We start from the raw sequence: 17,414 nt of genomic DNA on the forward strand, positions 1-17,414 counted from the left end.
GTTAATTAGGCAAGTTATGGTAATTAGGCAAGTCATTGTATAACAGTGGTTTGTTCTGTAGATCAGGGGTTTTCAACCTTTTTCACTACAGGGCCCATTTCTGCCTCTGATAAATTTTTGAAGGCCCACCTGACTGACATTATCTCTAAAATGTTTATTTCCTTTAAAAACCTTTATATATATATATATGTGTATATGTGTATATATGTATATATATGTGTGTATATATGTATGTATATATATATATATATATATATATATATATATATACATATATATATATATATATATATACATATATACATATATACACATATATATACATATATACACATATATATATATATATATATATATATATATATATATATATATATATATATATATATATATATATATATATATATATATATATATATGTATATATATATATATATATGTATATGTGTGCGTGTGTGTGTGTGTGTGTGCAAAAAAAATACATATATGTGTATGTATATGTGTATGTATGTATGTATGTATGTGTATATATATATATATATATATATATATATTCATACACACACACACACACACACACACACACACACACACACACACATATATATATATATATATATATATATATATATATATATATATATATATATATATATATATATATATATATATGTGTGTGTGTGTGTGTGTGTATGTGTATAAATATGAATATATATATATATATACACACACACACACACACACACACACACACACACACACACATATATATATAAGTTAACAAAATTTGAAAATAATATACTGTAAGACTGGGGTCACCAATCTCGTTCCTGGAGGTCCGGTGCCAAGTTTGGTGATCCCTGCTGTAGGACCTAATTCAAACTATTAAGAAACATTATTTTTGTTTTAGTAATTTTAGTACTTAAACAAAAAACATTTTTTTATTTATTAATATTATATTCAGTTTATCCTCTAGTTAGTAACAATAAAAAAACCTTGGGGTCCAACTTAATAAATGTTTCTTTGTCTGTGTCTCTCCAGGTGGAGTTTAACCCTAACCAGTCATCTCTGAGTCTAGAGGGAGACGACATTGAGAGCTTTGAGAAGGTCATGCAGCACATCTCCTACCTGAACTCCAGACAGTTCCCCACTCCAGGAATACGCCATCTCCGTGTCTCCACCACCGTCAAGTAAATTTACATTCCTTCACTTCATCCAAAATGTAGAAAGTGAATGTTAAGAACAAGCACACCAATGAATGCATCATGATTTACCTTTTTTAGATGCTTCAACGAGGAGACGTGTATCTCGGTGCCGGACTCTGAAGGCTATGTGATGGTTCTCCAGCCAGAGGAGCCAAAGATCAGCCTGAGTGGAATTGATCATTTTGCCCGTGGAGCAGCTGAATTTGAGAGCGTGGAGGGCGTCACGCTGTTCCCCGAGCTGCGCATCGTCAGCACCATCACACGAGAGGTGGAGGTGGAGGCCGAGACTGAGGCTGAAGGAGAGGATGATCCCACAGGTATGCTGGGAATTCCAGATTCACATACTGGAGGAAATGGAGAATCAAGGAGAGAAAATGTTGTAATAGAAAACAGATTGAGCTGGAGTTCAAGAGGAGTACTTAAAGGGCCAGTGAAGTGCTTTGAATGTGCATTTTTTTATTCGATGTTTAACGTAACCTCAAACTAAAAATGAAGAGAGGGTGAGACATAAAGTAGCTCTTCCCCTTTAAATAAACAGCCAATAGTGTTTCGTTTTTATCGCAGCTCTGCCAGTGAGAGTGGTTGAGATCAAATGAAAAGCAAATGAGAAGCGTCTTGAAGGGGGCTGGGCATATCAGATACTGGAGAGCATTTGATTGGTCAAGATTTGATGAGAAACTGAAATATGGGGTGACGTGAAAATAAAAAAAATCCTTGATCCATTTAGACAAAAGTGACAAACTGCAAGCTTTGGATGTTTATATCAGTTTTATATTATAAAGTGTCACTGTTTTTGGAGCGCACTAGAGTATCGTATGATATCGCTTAAAATGAAAAGACTGAAGCTAACATCTAAAATTTTCATTTTCATTTCACGGGACCTTTAAGTTTAATTAAAGAGAAGAAGTCTGTTACTATTTGACAAATTAGGCTGGATTGCAGTGTTGAGTGGTGACTTTTCTGCATATGCTGACTAATTTGTTTATTAATCAATGATGGCAAATGAAAAACCCCATAGCATAATAGAAAAGTAGAAAATATAGTAGAAAATAGCCATTCTGACAAATTTACGCAGACATATACAGTTGAAGACGAAAATATTAGCCCTCCTGTGAAATTTTTATTGTTGTTCCCAAATGCTGTTTAACAGAGAAATGACATTTTTCCTGTAATATTTTTCTTCTGGAATCTTTTTTTTCCTTTAGTTTGGCTTTAATGAAAGAATATTGTAAAACTTAAAAAAAAACTGCAATGGTCAATATTATTAGCTATTATAGTAATTAAATAGGGCGTCACAATGGCGCAGTGGGTAGCACGATCACCTCACAGCAAAAAGGTCGCTGGTTCGAGCCTCGGCTGTGTCATTTGGCATTTCTGTGTGGAGTTTGTATGTTCTCCCCGTGTTCGCATGAGTTTCCTCTGCGTGCTCTGGTTTCCCCTTCACAAGTCCAAAAGACGTGGTAACGGTGAATTGGGTGAGTTAAATTGTCTGTAGTGTAAATGTTTGAGTGAGTGTGTATGCGTGTTTCCCAGTGATGGGTTGCAGCTGGAAGGGCATCCCCCGCGTAAAACATATGCTGGATAAGTTGGCATTTCATTCCGCTGTGATGACCCCAGATTAATAAAGGGACTAAGCCAAAAAGAAAATGAATGAATAAATAATTAAATATATTATTTATTTAGATATATTTTTTATTGGTTACAGAACAAACCTAGTTAAACCTTTAAATTAAAGTATCTTGTAAAAACACTAGTAAAATGTGATTTACTGTCACAAAATAAATAGTTATTAAAAATCAGTTATTAAAACTATTGTTTAAAAATAACCACTCTAATAAAACTTTTAAAAATAATGTTCTCTGTTAAACAGCACTGTCAATTTCACACAAAATAAGTTTGTCTTTTCCAACATAACACATGCATGCATTTAAACAAAAAAACATGATCGGCTACGAGTAATATTTCCTATTAGCAACAGGAGGAATAACTTAAAACAATAGTTAAATTTTTCAATTTATTTACATTTTGATGTCCTCCGTGCAAGATTAATAAGTTCACTTATTCTTTAAATTTATATTTTTGACGAAACTCTGGTGTTGGCATCCAAATGAGTTATTATGATGAATTCTGGGACACATCAGAAAACAGACTGACTAGATTTACTAGATAGACTGAAATCCCTCTGAAATCTGCCTGCTGTCCATCCAAGACCGGGGTGTCAAAGTCAATTCCTGGAGGGCCGGAGTCCTGCAGAGTTTAGTTCCAGCCCTGCTTCAACACACCTATCTGTAGGTATCAAACAAGCCTAAAGCACTCCATTAGTTCGATTAGGTGTGTTTAATTAGGGTTGGAACTAAACTGTGCGGAGCTGCGGCCTTCCAAGAACTGAGTTTAACACGTGATTTAAGACCAGCTAAGACCCACCTGGATGTCCAGCTCAAACCTAAAAATTCTATCATAACATATTTTAAAGTCAGTATGACATTTGTGCAAAGCAGGTAAGAAGGAACAGCATATTAAATGAAAATGCATATGATTAAACTGCTTCTGAAGTGATATTGTGAACGTTCATATTAGAGTAAGTGCCTAAAAAAACTGATGCCATCATCAGTCCATGTAATGGATTCTGGGCTTAAATTTGTAGCTCATGCTTTAGGAAAAGATTTTCTCTCAGTTCATCGATAAGTTTAAGTGCATTGTAAGTATTTCCTACAGATACTCAGTCAATATTTGACATCAAATTGCATGGTGGACTCTTTCTGAACAAGACTAATGAAACGGAGACAGTCTGATCTAATGTACTGACGATTGTGTTTTGTTTTTGGCAGTACAAGAGACGGTGGTGTCTGAGGAGATCATGCACAACTTGGACACGTGTGAGGTGACTGTGGTGGGAGAGGATCTGAATGGAGATCATGAGAGTCTGGAGGTGGATCTGGCTCAGATTCAGCAGAGAGCTCTGGAGATGAGCTCCTCGAATGTGGGCATGGTCATCACAGGTGCTCCTCTACATCTACAGACTTATACTGTGTGGTTGTGCACTTCTGTTGGATTGGATTTGGGAGAACTGCTTCTAGTAGTTTAGATCTTATTGGCAACAATCAGTACTATACTATATCAGTACTACAAACTTAAAGAGATAGTTTACTTTCTCTTATGAATTTCCTTCTGGTGTTGAACACAAAGCAAGATATTTAGAAGAATGTTGGGGAACAAAATGCCATTGGCATCCATAAAATTACTCCATTTACTCTTATGAATTTCCTTCTGGTGTTGAACACAAAGCAAGATATTTAGAAGAGTGTTAAGGAAAAAACACCATTGACATTCATAAAATTACTCCATTTACTCTTACGAAATTCTTTCTGGTGTTAAACACAAAACAAGATATTTAGAAGTATGTGGGGCAAAAACATCGTTGGCATCCATAAAATTACTCCATTTACTCTTATGAATTTCCTTCTGGTGTTGAACACAAAACAAGATATTTAGAAGAATGTTGGGGAAAAACATCATTCACATTCATAAAATTACTCCATTTACTCTTATGAATTTCCTTCTGGTGTTGAACACAAAACATGATATTCAGAAGAATGTTTAGGGAAAACGCTATTGGCATCCATAAAATTACTCCATTTACTCTTTTATTAATTGCTTTCTGGTGTTGAACTCAAAGCAAGATATTTAGAAGAGTGTTAAGGAAAAAACACCATTGACATTCATAAAATTGCTCCACTTACTCTTACGAATTTCTTTCTGGTGTTGAAGACAAAACAAGGTATTTAGAAGAATGTTGGGGGAAAACACCATTGACATTCATAGTAGGAACAAAAAGTACTATAGAAGTCAATGGCTGTTATTTGTCCAGCTTGCTTCAGAATATGTTGTTTTGTGTACTACAGACGAAAGAAACTGAAATATGTTTGGAATGAATGATGACAGAATTTTCATTTTTGGGTGAACTGTGCCTTTAAGAACAGGTAGTAACAGTTTGCGTCTGTCCACAGGGGTAAACACCATGGCCAACTATGAACAGGTCCTGCATCTGATCCGCTACAGGAACTGGCACACAGAGGCTCTGTTTGACAGGAAGTTTAAACTCGTCTGCTCTGAGCTCAACGGCCGCTACATCAGCAATGAATTCAAAGTCGAGGTATGGCTGACTTCACCCAGTACTCTTGTCATGACATATTTGTTACAGATATGGAATTACACGAACACACACACACACACACAGACACACACTAAGGTTAAATGGACACTTCAAAATGTAAAAATGTGATTTAAATAATTGGAAATCTAGAGGACTAGAGGGGGGGCATTGCTCCTCCAGAATTACCTTTTGTCTACACAAAGAATATTTTCCAGTCAACAATAAACAAATAAGAACTTACTTATTATACATTAAATCAAAGATCCTCAAAGTAGGGCCCGCAGGCCAACGTTGGCCTGTGGTGACCTTTGATTTGGCCCACCATCCCATATGAAAAGAGGGAGAATGATGGGGTGTTGGTTGAGGTAAATGCCATTTCAAATTTAACGTAACCTTCAGTTTCTTTGTTTTATTGTTGATCTACAAAAAAAGCCAACTGAAATTAAATGATTCATATTAAATGTTGTAAATGAATCAGACTTTTAAAGTGGAAATATTGTCACTTGATAGATAGAGGACAATGCACAAGACATCTGTGAACAAGTCAATGTAAAGGCAGGAGCAGCTTGACTTGTGTATTCAGCATTGAACACCATTGTGTTATAAATGGAATTATTTATGTTTTTACTATAATAAGTTCATTACAAAATGTTAAAAATGATACTGTGTTAGTTAATATGATTTAATGATGTGATTTTTTTCAAATATTACCAAATAAATTAGGAAATTCCCCTTGGGAAATTTATGGTAATATGGTTTGGTATATATTTGGCCCACAGCCCTCAATAAGTTTGGTTTTTGGCCCTTTTGGGGAAAAGTTTGGGCACCCCTGCATTAAATAAAGATCTGCCACTACCTAAAACAAACAAACAAACAAAAAATTGTTAAATCCTACAGAAAATTAGCCATGTAAATAAAGTTTTTTTAAAATATTTTTTTTCATATTTTTCGAGTGCCTTGGACAGATTTTTTGCTGTTTGTTCTGATGAATCCCTTACCCAAAGAGCACCGACACATTATTTAAGCTACCCCTGAGCAATTTTTGTTTGATTTTGGTAGTTTAATGCAGTTTAAATAATATTATATATTTTTTATACAAGTATTATAAAAGTCATTTAAAACAGCATATTTATAAATTATATATATAAAACAGGTGAATGTGAGAAGAAAAAAGCTTTACACAAGACTATCAAAATAAGGCAAATAAGCAGACACACAAATTGATTCTGTAACAAGTACTGTATTGTAGTATGCAGCTGCCAGTCGTATGACAGTCTTGATCTTTTATGTAATCAGGTCAACGTGATCCACACAGCCAACCCTATGGATCATGCCAACAACGCTATGGTGCAGCCTCAGTTCATCAGCCAAGTCCAGCACGCTTCAGTGGACCTGTCTGGACACAACCTGGTCAACACACATCAGGCCTCAGGTACACCTTCTCTACCCCTGATCCATCTGTTCAGCTTCCCTCTGAGAGAAAGACGCTTCATTGACTGCTTCATCTCTCCTAGATTATTGCGCTAATCTCTCATTAAAGATAATCCAGACTTGTAATCAAACGAATAATCTGTATAATGTTGAGCTGAATGCAGTGTCTTGCCACTCGCTTAAAAAGTAGGGCAGTTATGAAGCGCCGTGTGCTTAGCCCGTTTTTAATGGCGCACTTTAAGGGATTATAAAGGAGTGCTACAACATCTGGACAGATGGCGAGGGCCACCTCAGACAACCTCTTTAATTTTTTATACCCACCTTAAATTCTGATTTTTGTTCTTCCATCTTTGCAGTCGTCCCCAGTGCTGCCACCATTGTTATCGTTGTATGCGTGAGCTTCCTGGTGTTTATGATCATCCTTGGCGTCTTCCGTATCCGAGCGGCCCACCAGCGCACCATGCGGGACCAAGAGAACGGAAAAGAGAATGAGATGGACTGGGATGATTCTGCCCTCACCATCACTGTCAACCCAATGGAGGTGCGTGCTTAAAGCAGGACTCAGTCACTCTGTGCACTCATACATAATTAATGCAAAACCCACACCATCGCACTGGTGTAAAAATATCTTATTCTTTAGTTCACTTGTCCACAACTATGGATTTTCTGTACTTCTGCAGCATGGTTTAAACTAGACCATTTCAACTAGGCCCTTGTAGAGAGATCATTTAAGTGTGGGACTCTGTTTTAGCAGCTGGGGATAAAATCTTTGGAATCCCTCTGTTTTTGTAAATAAGATGTCGCACCTCACTTTTGTGAAGGCAGACTAGAAGAAGGTATTGTGAAGGAAAGCAACAAAAGCTTAGACGGATTAATATCAGACCACTTTAGATGTTTTTACTTTGTTTTGCTTGCTTAGCTAATAATAAACTTCCCTAATATGCAATAACATACTGTTTCAGCACATTTTAGGACATTTGTTGCTGTATGTAGCATGTTTTTAACATTTTTAACATGTTTCAGGACATATCTTGGTGGATGTAGCTAATGTGATAACATGACTAGCATATTTTAATATTTTTTATCATGTTAGGCACATTTAAAGTGGGTTATTGGATGTAGTTAATGTTTTAGCATTATGTTACCATGTTTTGTCATGGTCTTCATGTTTGTTTGATGTAGCTAATGTGTATGAAATGGTATATGCTAATATGCATTAGCATACTGTTAGCATGTTTTTAGCATTACAGGACATTTCTTGCTGGTTGTAGTTAATGTGTTAACATTACTAGTATGTTTTAATATTTGTATCATATTAAAGCACATTTTTAATGTGTTTGTTGGAGAAAGTTAATGTGTTAACATAGTATTAGCATTTTATATCACAGTCGTCGTGTTTGTTTGCTGTAGATAACATAAATAATCAACGATCCTACTATGCATTTCCATGTTATAACATAGCTAATATGCATTAGCATGTTTTAACAAATGTTTAGCATGCTTCAGGACATTTCTTGCTGGATGTAGCTAATGTGTTAACGTTACTAGCATGTTTTAATATTTGTATCATGTTAAGCAGATTTTAAGGGAATTGTTGAATGTAGTTAACATGTTAGCAGCATATTGTTACCTTGTTTTATTACCATCTTCATGTTTGTTTGATGTAGCTAACATGTATGAAATGTTTAAACATCGCTAATATGCATTAGCATACTTTTACCATGTTTTAACATTTTTAGCATGTTTCAGGACCTTTCTTGCTGGATGTTCAGCTTTAATATTTTTATCATGTTTAAGCACATTTCTAATGTCTATCTATCTATCTATCTATCTATCTATCTATCTATCTATCTATCTATCTATCTATCTATCTATCTATCTCTCTATCTCTCTATCTATCTATCTATCTATCTATCTATCTATCTATCTATCTATCTATCTATCTATCTATCTATCTATCCATCTATCCATCTATCCATCTATCCATCTATCCATCTATCCATCTATCCGTCTGTCTGTCTGTCTGTCTGTCTGTCTGTCTGTCGTTCTATCTATCCATCCATCCATCCATCCATCCGTCGTTCTATCCATCCATCCATCCATCTATCCGTTGTTCTACTATCTATCTATCTATCTATCTATCTATCTATCTATCTATCTATCTATCTATCTATCTATCTATCTATCTATCTATCTATCTATCTATCTATCTATCTATCTGTCTATCTGTCTGTCTGTCGTTCTATCTATCCATCCATCCATCTATCCGTCGTTCCATCCATCCATCCATCCATCCATCCATCCATCCATCCATCCATCCATCCATCCATCCATCTATCCATCCATCCATCCATCCGTAGTTCTATCTATCTATCTATCTATCTATCTATCTATCTATCTATCTATCTATCTATCTATCTATCTATCTATCTATCTATCTATCTATCTATCTATCTATCTATCTATCTATCTATCTATCTATCTATCTATCTATCTATCCAAAACACTTATTAAAAATAGTATATATTTTATCAGGTACTTGCAGCATCAGAGCATCATGGCAATGCAATATTGCTATTAAATTATTGAAACACTAAAGTAAAGTGGTGGACTTCAAGGAAACATTTCAGCTGACTCTTTCATTCTTCCCAGACTTACGAGGACCAGCACAGCAGCGAAGAGGAGGGAGATGAGGAAGAGGAGGAGAGTGAGGACGGAGAGGAGGAAGACGACATCACCAGCGCAGAGTCGGACAGCAGCGAGGATGAGGCCGGAGAACAGGAGGACCAGCAGGGCTCCAGCAGACAGCAGCAGCTGGAGTGGGACGACTCCACTCTCACCTACTGATCCACACAGTACACACTACTACAATCACAAACACACACACTCACACAAACACAACTATAAAGCCACCCCTCACAGTCACATCCCTCTGCCAATAGGGACGCCCGTGTTCCCCCTACCCAAGGAGCCATGCGTATAAGCGCAGATATATGTACAATATAAAAGCGAATATATCCGGTGTCTGTCGTGACAGGTGTTGCAGTCCGCTTCATTCCCACCCGCTGAGGCTTCCCTAATGACATCATATTGTGGTGGTATTCAGTGTAGTATAGTATCACAGCTATCTCAATACAACTTCCTAATTTATTCAGCCTTTTTCTGGAATTTTGGCCTACGTTTGCATTTTCCACTCTTCTTTTTTCTCCGGAAATGAGTTACTGTGTACTCCACATATTGCACCATGAGGTTTTAGGGTTGATTTGCTCTGAGGATGCTTTCCGATGACTTTTCCTTTTTCCCTCTTATATTGCATGGCAAGATTTGCAATCATGGGTATGGAAGAATACAACCGCTTTTTGATATTTTGTAAATAAGACCATGTAATTAGTCAGTGTGTTAGTGAAAGCCTAACCAGCGGTTTCCGGTATCTTAAAAAAAAAGGCACAGTGTACCTGCTGTAGAATATTTATGTCAGATGCTCTTAGCATGTTTCAGAAAACTTCGGTAAATCTCACGCTCGTACAAAAAAAGACGTCCGCTTCACGGAGAGAAACCCATGACTGAGGCTGAGGTTTCTGTGGCAAAGTGTCGTTCATTTTGTCTTTTCTCTTGGAGGTGGGTGCGTGCGCATCTTTTCCTTTCATTCCGTTGGTTTCGTATTGTCGAGTTGGTTCAGTGCTTACATATGCTAATTTTTAGCTGGGCTTTGCAATGGCACAAATGCTACACCAAGGCTTCAATGTTTTAAATCCAGTGACTAATAATCAACATTCAGGTGATGAATATACGGTTGTTGTTATTTGTTTTGTTTTCTTCTTCTTCGCGTGGTACTGTATGTGTACAGTTTAGGCACACTGCAGTTATTTAAGCCATTCTGAAGTGATAGTGCTTGTATTTTCTGTCAATAAATAATAGAGATCAATTTGGAATCACGGTACGCACTCTCATAACCCAGTCCTGAATAACATTTATGACTGAAATGATGTGGAAAAAATGGGTGTGCTGGTGATTATCGACAATGTGAGCATTGCAACAGACTTCAGTTGCTGAAGTGCAGGCTTAAGATGCTCAGTTACATAACGGGGGTTTATTTTTGTTATATATAATTCAGGATTAAAGAGAGTTCACCCAAAAACCGTCTTCATTAACTCTTCACTTGTTTCAGACTTACTTTGAAGGATATTTTGAAGATTGTTTGCAACCAAACAGCTAGCGGTAGCCATTGATTTGTCTAGTTACCAGCATTCTTCAAAATATCTTGTTTTTATTCATACAGGTTTGGAACAATTGAGAAAATGCCCTTTTTGGGTGAACTCTTCCTTTAACCCACATGATTCTAGTCATTTCGAAGCCCCTAAAAGCATAACAAGGGCTATTTTGCCTATCACAGCACGTTAAAAGAATGAACTTCAACTCTTTCAACTATTTTTGCAGTATGGCCGCTAGATTTTATTGTACATGGAACTGTACTGCAGAGTTGTGTAAAGATATTTGTTTACATTTGGTAAACTTTTATTCCTTTGTTTTTTGGGTGACGCTATCAATCTACTCCAGATTTGCAGGTCATTTCTCCTGGTAGTCGCTCTCAGAATCGTACCATCATTTCATTTCCTTACTGTGATTGGGCATTTCGGGATGCACCCCCCTCCGAAAGTGGTCAGTTATTGGGGAAAACACTATTCCGCTCCCATTGGGCTTGAAAAAAGAATGTCAGTTATTTAGGAGATTGTACATTGACTGATTGTTTCGTAAAAGACGGATGTGAAGCTTTAGGGTACTGCATTCAGTTCCTTCTTCGTTTGTTTACATGCATGTCTGTTCTCAGTTTAAAGCCTAAATATGTGGCGGTGATTGGTGGATCGAAAATTATTTTATGTCATGTCAGAAAAGGTACAAGTCAATGAGAAGGTCTATTTTTGTGACCCCTTTTATTAGTAGGCGTTTTATCAGGTCCCCTTTCACAAATTGAGGTTTTTAAGAAATAATAAATAAGCAAGTGAATAATAATGGTCCATAATTCAGCTGGTGGAGTTGGGAGTGCCTTTTGCCTATCACAGCGCATTAATAACACAACTAACCAAACACTCATCCATGCCATTTTTTTTAGTTCTTTACAATTTTTAATTATTTAATCTTAGATTTGGTACAGGTATGGGGAAGTGATTTTATTCAATTCTGTTTGTTATTTTCGTAACCATAGGGATCAACAGCTAGTTTTATCAAGAGTGGACGTTTTAATTGTCCTGCATAGATGTCTCGTGTTCATGTCGATGTGTATAGAAATAGATCCATACTGTTATCATCAATAAATATTGTACTAAATCCTGTTTGAGGAGATTCACTTTGAAAAGATGTACATTATTATTATAATAGGCTGCATATATGTGTATAGTGAAAGGTGTATTTCCTGAAAACGCTGTGAAGGGCAGCATGAAATTCACGAGGAGCCAAAACATGACCGTTTCTCACTCAAATGTAATAGTCGCTCACGGTGTATTGGAGACGTTTGATCGATGTAGACCATTCCATGAGACCAAATTCAGTAGAATCAATGTTTGTACTGAAAGATTTAGAAATAAAATAAAAATCGCACAATTGTTTCTATCTTCCCTCCTTTTCCCCTGATGCAAATATATTCATCTGCAGGTTCTCAAGGGAAAACGATGTGATTTTTAAGACACCGACGCAGAAACTTTCCATATTAAACAAGCAGTTTGTGCTGGATGTGAACCGCTGCGAATGGTTGCAGTCTTATCGGGGCATTGTTTTGTTTGTTTTTTTGCATGTGTAACACAGATCTGAATATTTGCTGTAAACTGGCACATGGACGTGTGTGTCGGAGTGGTGTAGATGGCGATATACTACTGAATCAAAGATTATCTGTCACAGATTCGCAGCCTTCGGTGGTCATTGTTCACGTTTTTGGATTTTTTTTTTTTGCTCTAGAAATGAAACATGGGGATGTCGTAGAACTGTTGGATGCTGCCTTCCAGCTCATTCACTTTTCTATTATTCCGAGGAATAATTGTAGTGAAGTTGATGCTTGCTCATGACCAAAATAAAGGATGAGATGGGAATAAAGCTGTGTTGGAGAGCAAATTATTGGCATTTTATTAATGATAGTTATGCGTAGTTTCTGTCATTGTGCATTTTTACCTGAGTACAAACATGATTTTTATACTGCTGTAATAATATATATACAGTGCATCCGGACAGTATTCATAGCGCTTCACTTTTTCTGTTTTTTTATGTTACGGTCTTATTCTAAAATGGATTAAATTCGTTTATTTCCTCAAAATTCTACACACAATACCCCATAATGACAATGTGAAAAAAGGTTTATTGAAATTGTTGCAAATTTATTAAAATAAAACACCTGAAAAATCACATGTATATCAGTATTCACAGTCTTTGCTCAATACTTTTGTAGATGCACCTTTGGCAGCAAATACAGCCTCAAGTCTTTTTGAATATGATGCCATAAGCTTTGCAGTACCTCTCAAGCTCTATCAAGATGGATGGGATCGATGTACAGCCATTTCAGATCTCTAAAGAGATGTTCAATAGGATTTAGGTCTGGACTCTGGCTGGGCCACTCAAGGACATTCACAGAGTTGTTGTGAAGCCACTCCATTGATATTTTGGTGGTGTGCTTTGGGTCATTGTCCTGCTGGAAGATGAACCGTCGCGCCAGTCTGAGGTCAAGAGCAGCCTGAAGCAGGTTTTCATTCAGGATGTCTATGTCATCTTTCCCTCTATCCTGACTAGTCTTCCAGTTCCTGCTGCTGAAAAACATCCCTACAGCATGATGCTGCCACCACATGCTTCACTGATGCTATTAGCCTGGTGGTGAGCGGTGCCTGGTTTTCTCCAAATGTGACGCCTGGCATTCACTCCAAAGAGTTGAATTTTAGTCTCATCAGACCAGAGATTATGGTCTGAGAGTCCTTCAGATGCCTTTTGGCAATCCCAGGCGGGTAGTGGCTTCCGTCTGGCCACTCTACCACACAGGCATGATTGGTGGATTGATGCACAGATGTAAGGTTCTCCTCTCTCCACAGAAGAATGCTGGAGCTCAGACCGTCAGGTTATTGATCACCTCCCTGACTAAGCCCTTCTTCCCTGATCACTCAGCTCTAGGAAGAGACCTGGTGGTTCCAAACATCTTCCACTTACGGTTGATGGAGGCCACTGTGCTCATTGGAACTTTCAGAGCAGCAGAAATTTTTCTGTAACCTTCCTCAGCCTTATGCCTCGAAACAATCCCGTCTCTGGGGTCCAGAGACAATTCCTTTGTCTTCATGCTTGGTTTGTGATTTGACATGTACTGTCAACCCTGGGACCTTATATAGACAGGTGTATGGCCTTTTCAAATCATGTCCAATCACTGAATTTACCACAGGTGAACACCAGTTAAGCTGCTGAAACATCTCAAGAATGATCAGTGGAAACTGAATGTATCTGAGCTCCAATGTAGAGCTTCACAGCAAAGGCTGTGATACTTATGTACGTGTGATTTTTCAGGTTTTTATTACTATAATTTGCAACAGTTTCAAAAAATATTGTTTTCACATTGTCATAATGGGGTATTGTGTGTAGAATTTTGAGGAAATAAATTAATTTAATCCATTTGGAATAAGTCTGTAACATAAAAAATGTGGAAAAAGTGAAGCGCTATGAATATTTTCCGCATGCATTGTACATATTTACAGTGTTGGGGGTCACGCATTACAAGTAACACAAGTTACGTAGTAATATTACTTTTCTAAGTAAACAAGTAACGCATTACTTAAAAAAATTAAGTAATAATATTTGAGTTACTTTTTTTGTTTATTTATTTATTTTATTGGTGTTTTTTACAAGACCATACATTAGTATACAACATAGGAAAAATAGTCTTAGTTTCTTATTTCCCACTATCCTCTAAAAATAAATAAATAAATTTAGGAATTATAAACCAATATATCCTCTGAGAAAAAAAATTAAAATTAAAAAATAAAATAAAAATAAATTGATTAAACAATAATAATTGAGCAAGTTTACAATAAAAGAGTAAAAAAATTAATTTAGCATTGAGTCAACTATTTCCTCTTTTAATTATTTACTGTGAATTAGAACTGATATTAACCGAACAGGGTAAGCCTTTGATAGTCTAAAACAGGATTCCAGGTCTTGTAAAAAGATTTGAGAGATCCTGCAAATGAACATCTTAATTTCTCAAGATTTATGCAGCTAAAGATTTCTCTGATCCACCTGTCATGTGATGGAGGAATCACCTGTTTCCATTTGATAAGAATGACTCGTCTAGCTAAAAGAGTAGAAAAAGAAATAACCTGGCGAGAATGCAACAGTCGAGTCAACTCTCTCTGAAATAACAAAAGGGCTGTCAAGGGGAGTTACTTTTTAAGAAATGTAATGTGTGTAATTTTTTTGTGTAATCACGTTGAGTCACCTCAATGAGAGAATGCAGTCCCCACGGAAACAGACAGAAACCAAAATGGCAGAGCCTTACATTTCTGTGCTGGAAGTATCCTCATTATTCTGAACACATGGAAGACAAGGAGATTATATTCTCAATGGACAGTGATTTTACTAAACTAATAAGAAAAAAAAATACAAAAGTAGCAAACAATTGCTTACAACTTTCATTAATCTGTATATACGGCATGTGTAGCGTCAGGAAGTTCTCAGCAGGCAACATTATTATAATCTTTTTTTTTTACTTATTTTTTTAAAGGTACAGTTAAAATCGGAATTATTAAACCCCCTTTGATTTTTTTTCTCTTTTAAATATTTCCCAAATGATGTTTAACAGAGCAAGGAATGTTCACAGTATGTCTGATGATATTTTTTCTTCTGGAGAAAGTCTTATTTGCAGTTTTAATTTTCTAAACCCTTTAAGCTATAATATTTTTCAATATCTACAGAACAAACCATCGTTATACAATAACTTGCCTAATTACCCTAACCTGCCTAGTTAATGAACCTAGTTAAGCCTTTAAATGTCACTTTAAGCTGTATAGAAGTGTCTGAAAAATATCTAGTTAAATATTATTTACTGTCATCATGGCAAAATAAAAGTAAATCAGTTATTAGAAATGAGTTATTAAAACTATTATGTTCTGAAATGTGTTGAAGAAATCTTCTCTCCGTTAAACAAATAGGGTAAAAAAGAAACAGGGGGGGGGGTCTAATAATTCAGGGGGGCTATAATTCTGACTTTAACTGTAAAATGAAGGGTATACAGTGTGTTGTTAAATGCGAAGCTCCTCTATTTAAAAAAAAAGTCTCAGGCAGGTATAAAAAAGTAACTCAGAAGTACCGTACTGCATTACTTTCCATAAAAAGTAACGAATAACTAGTTACTTTTTTGAGTAACTCAATATTGTAATGCATTACTTTAAAGTTACCTCCCCAACACTGCATATTTACATAAATATACATTTGTATCATTCATTCATTTTCTTTTCGGCTTAGTCCCTTTATTCCTCCGGTGCTCCGGTTTCACCCACAGTCCGAAGACATGTGGTTTAGGTGAATTAGGTAAGCTAAATTGTCTGTAGTGTGTGAGTGAGTGTGTGTGGGGCCGTTTCCCAGAGATGGGTTGCGGCTGGAAGGGCATCCGCAGCGTAAAACATATGCTGGATAAGTTGGTGGTTCATTCCACTGTGGTGACCCCTAATTAATAAAGGACTAAGCTGAAAAGAAAATGAATGAATGAATATTATACAATACAAATTATGTGTATATGGCCTTGTTTTTATGCCTAAATAATTTTGTTTTATTTGCTACAAAAAAATACCATCCTCCTTTTCTTAAGTTGGAAGGAAAGAAATGTTTTCAAATCCAAAGGGTTTTTAATGATTCACCTTGATCTTTCCTCAGGCGTTTCATTTTTCATGAGGCCAGTGTTGATGCTCAATTAGACCTCAGTACTGTTGGACTCGAGCGCCACCTAGTGCTTAAAGACTAAAATTATTAGAATCTACCTCTGAAAATATGCCTTGGTGCAGCGTAATGATTCAGAAAAGATTCAAAAGTCAGTCAATGTTCTGGTAAAATGACATTTACATATAAAAATAACTGCAGTGTGGAATTTTATATAATGTCTAGAAGTGTGCACACATGAGGACAATTTAATAATCAAAGCAGTTTTTTCTATTTGTAAAACTTGTAATGCAATAAAATAAGACAAATTATAAAAGAAAAAAAACACTGACAACTTCTCAGATGTTAATCGTCAATATATTCACATACAAAATATTTACAACTATCACAGCGGTTAAAAACCACATTAAATGCATAGTAATTACAGTCTATTGTACTATCAAATACTAGCACCAAAGGCTTATTGGCAAACAATTTGATATTAAGGTTAATAAATTAAATTACAAGAAGAGGGTTAAAAACTAAATCCATTGTGAATTAAGGAAAGTTACCTCTTTGTATTCAGGAAAATTAGAGCTATTCTAAAATGCTGTGAATGTCTTTCAGCGGAAATGTAAACACTTTTTTTCACCGTACCGAAATCAAACATAAATTGCACATGATTCAATACAAATAACTGTCTGACTCTACTAAGCCCTGGTGTTTTCCTGCTCTTCTGTCTTACTCACAGACCT

General features: G+C 36.1%; 1 protein-coding gene across 4 annotated transcripts in view; it reads left to right on the plus strand.

Moving 5' to 3' along the window:
- LOC130217191 (calsyntenin-1) overlaps positions 1–10,436 on the plus strand; it is a 74,049-nt gene extending 63,613 nt beyond the window's left edge. For all 4 annotated transcript variants that reach the window (XM_056449248.1, XM_056449251.1, XM_056449250.1 and 1 more), the window contains 7 exons: positions 1,042–1,190; positions 1,284–1,522; positions 4,034–4,204; positions 5,213–5,358; positions 6,655–6,790; positions 7,146–7,330; positions 9,442–10,436. In XM_056449248.1, the coding sequence (XP_056305223.1) occupies positions 1,042–1,190; positions 1,284–1,522; positions 4,034–4,204; positions 5,213–5,358; positions 6,655–6,790; positions 7,146–7,330; positions 9,442–9,636 (1,221 nt within the window). In that variant the 3' untranslated portion in view covers positions 9,637–10,436. The remainder of the gene's footprint in view (positions 1–1,041; positions 1,191–1,283; positions 1,523–4,033; positions 4,205–5,212; positions 5,359–6,654; positions 6,791–7,145; positions 7,331–9,441) is intronic.
- The last annotated feature ends 6,978 nt before the right edge of the window (positions 10,437–17,414 follow it).

This window comes from Danio aesculapii, chromosome 23 (assembly GCF_903798145.1).
Source record: "Danio aesculapii chromosome 23, fDanAes4.1, whole genome shotgun sequence".
Classification (NCBI taxonomy): domain Eukaryota; kingdom Metazoa; phylum Chordata; class Actinopteri; order Cypriniformes; family Danionidae; genus Danio; species Danio aesculapii.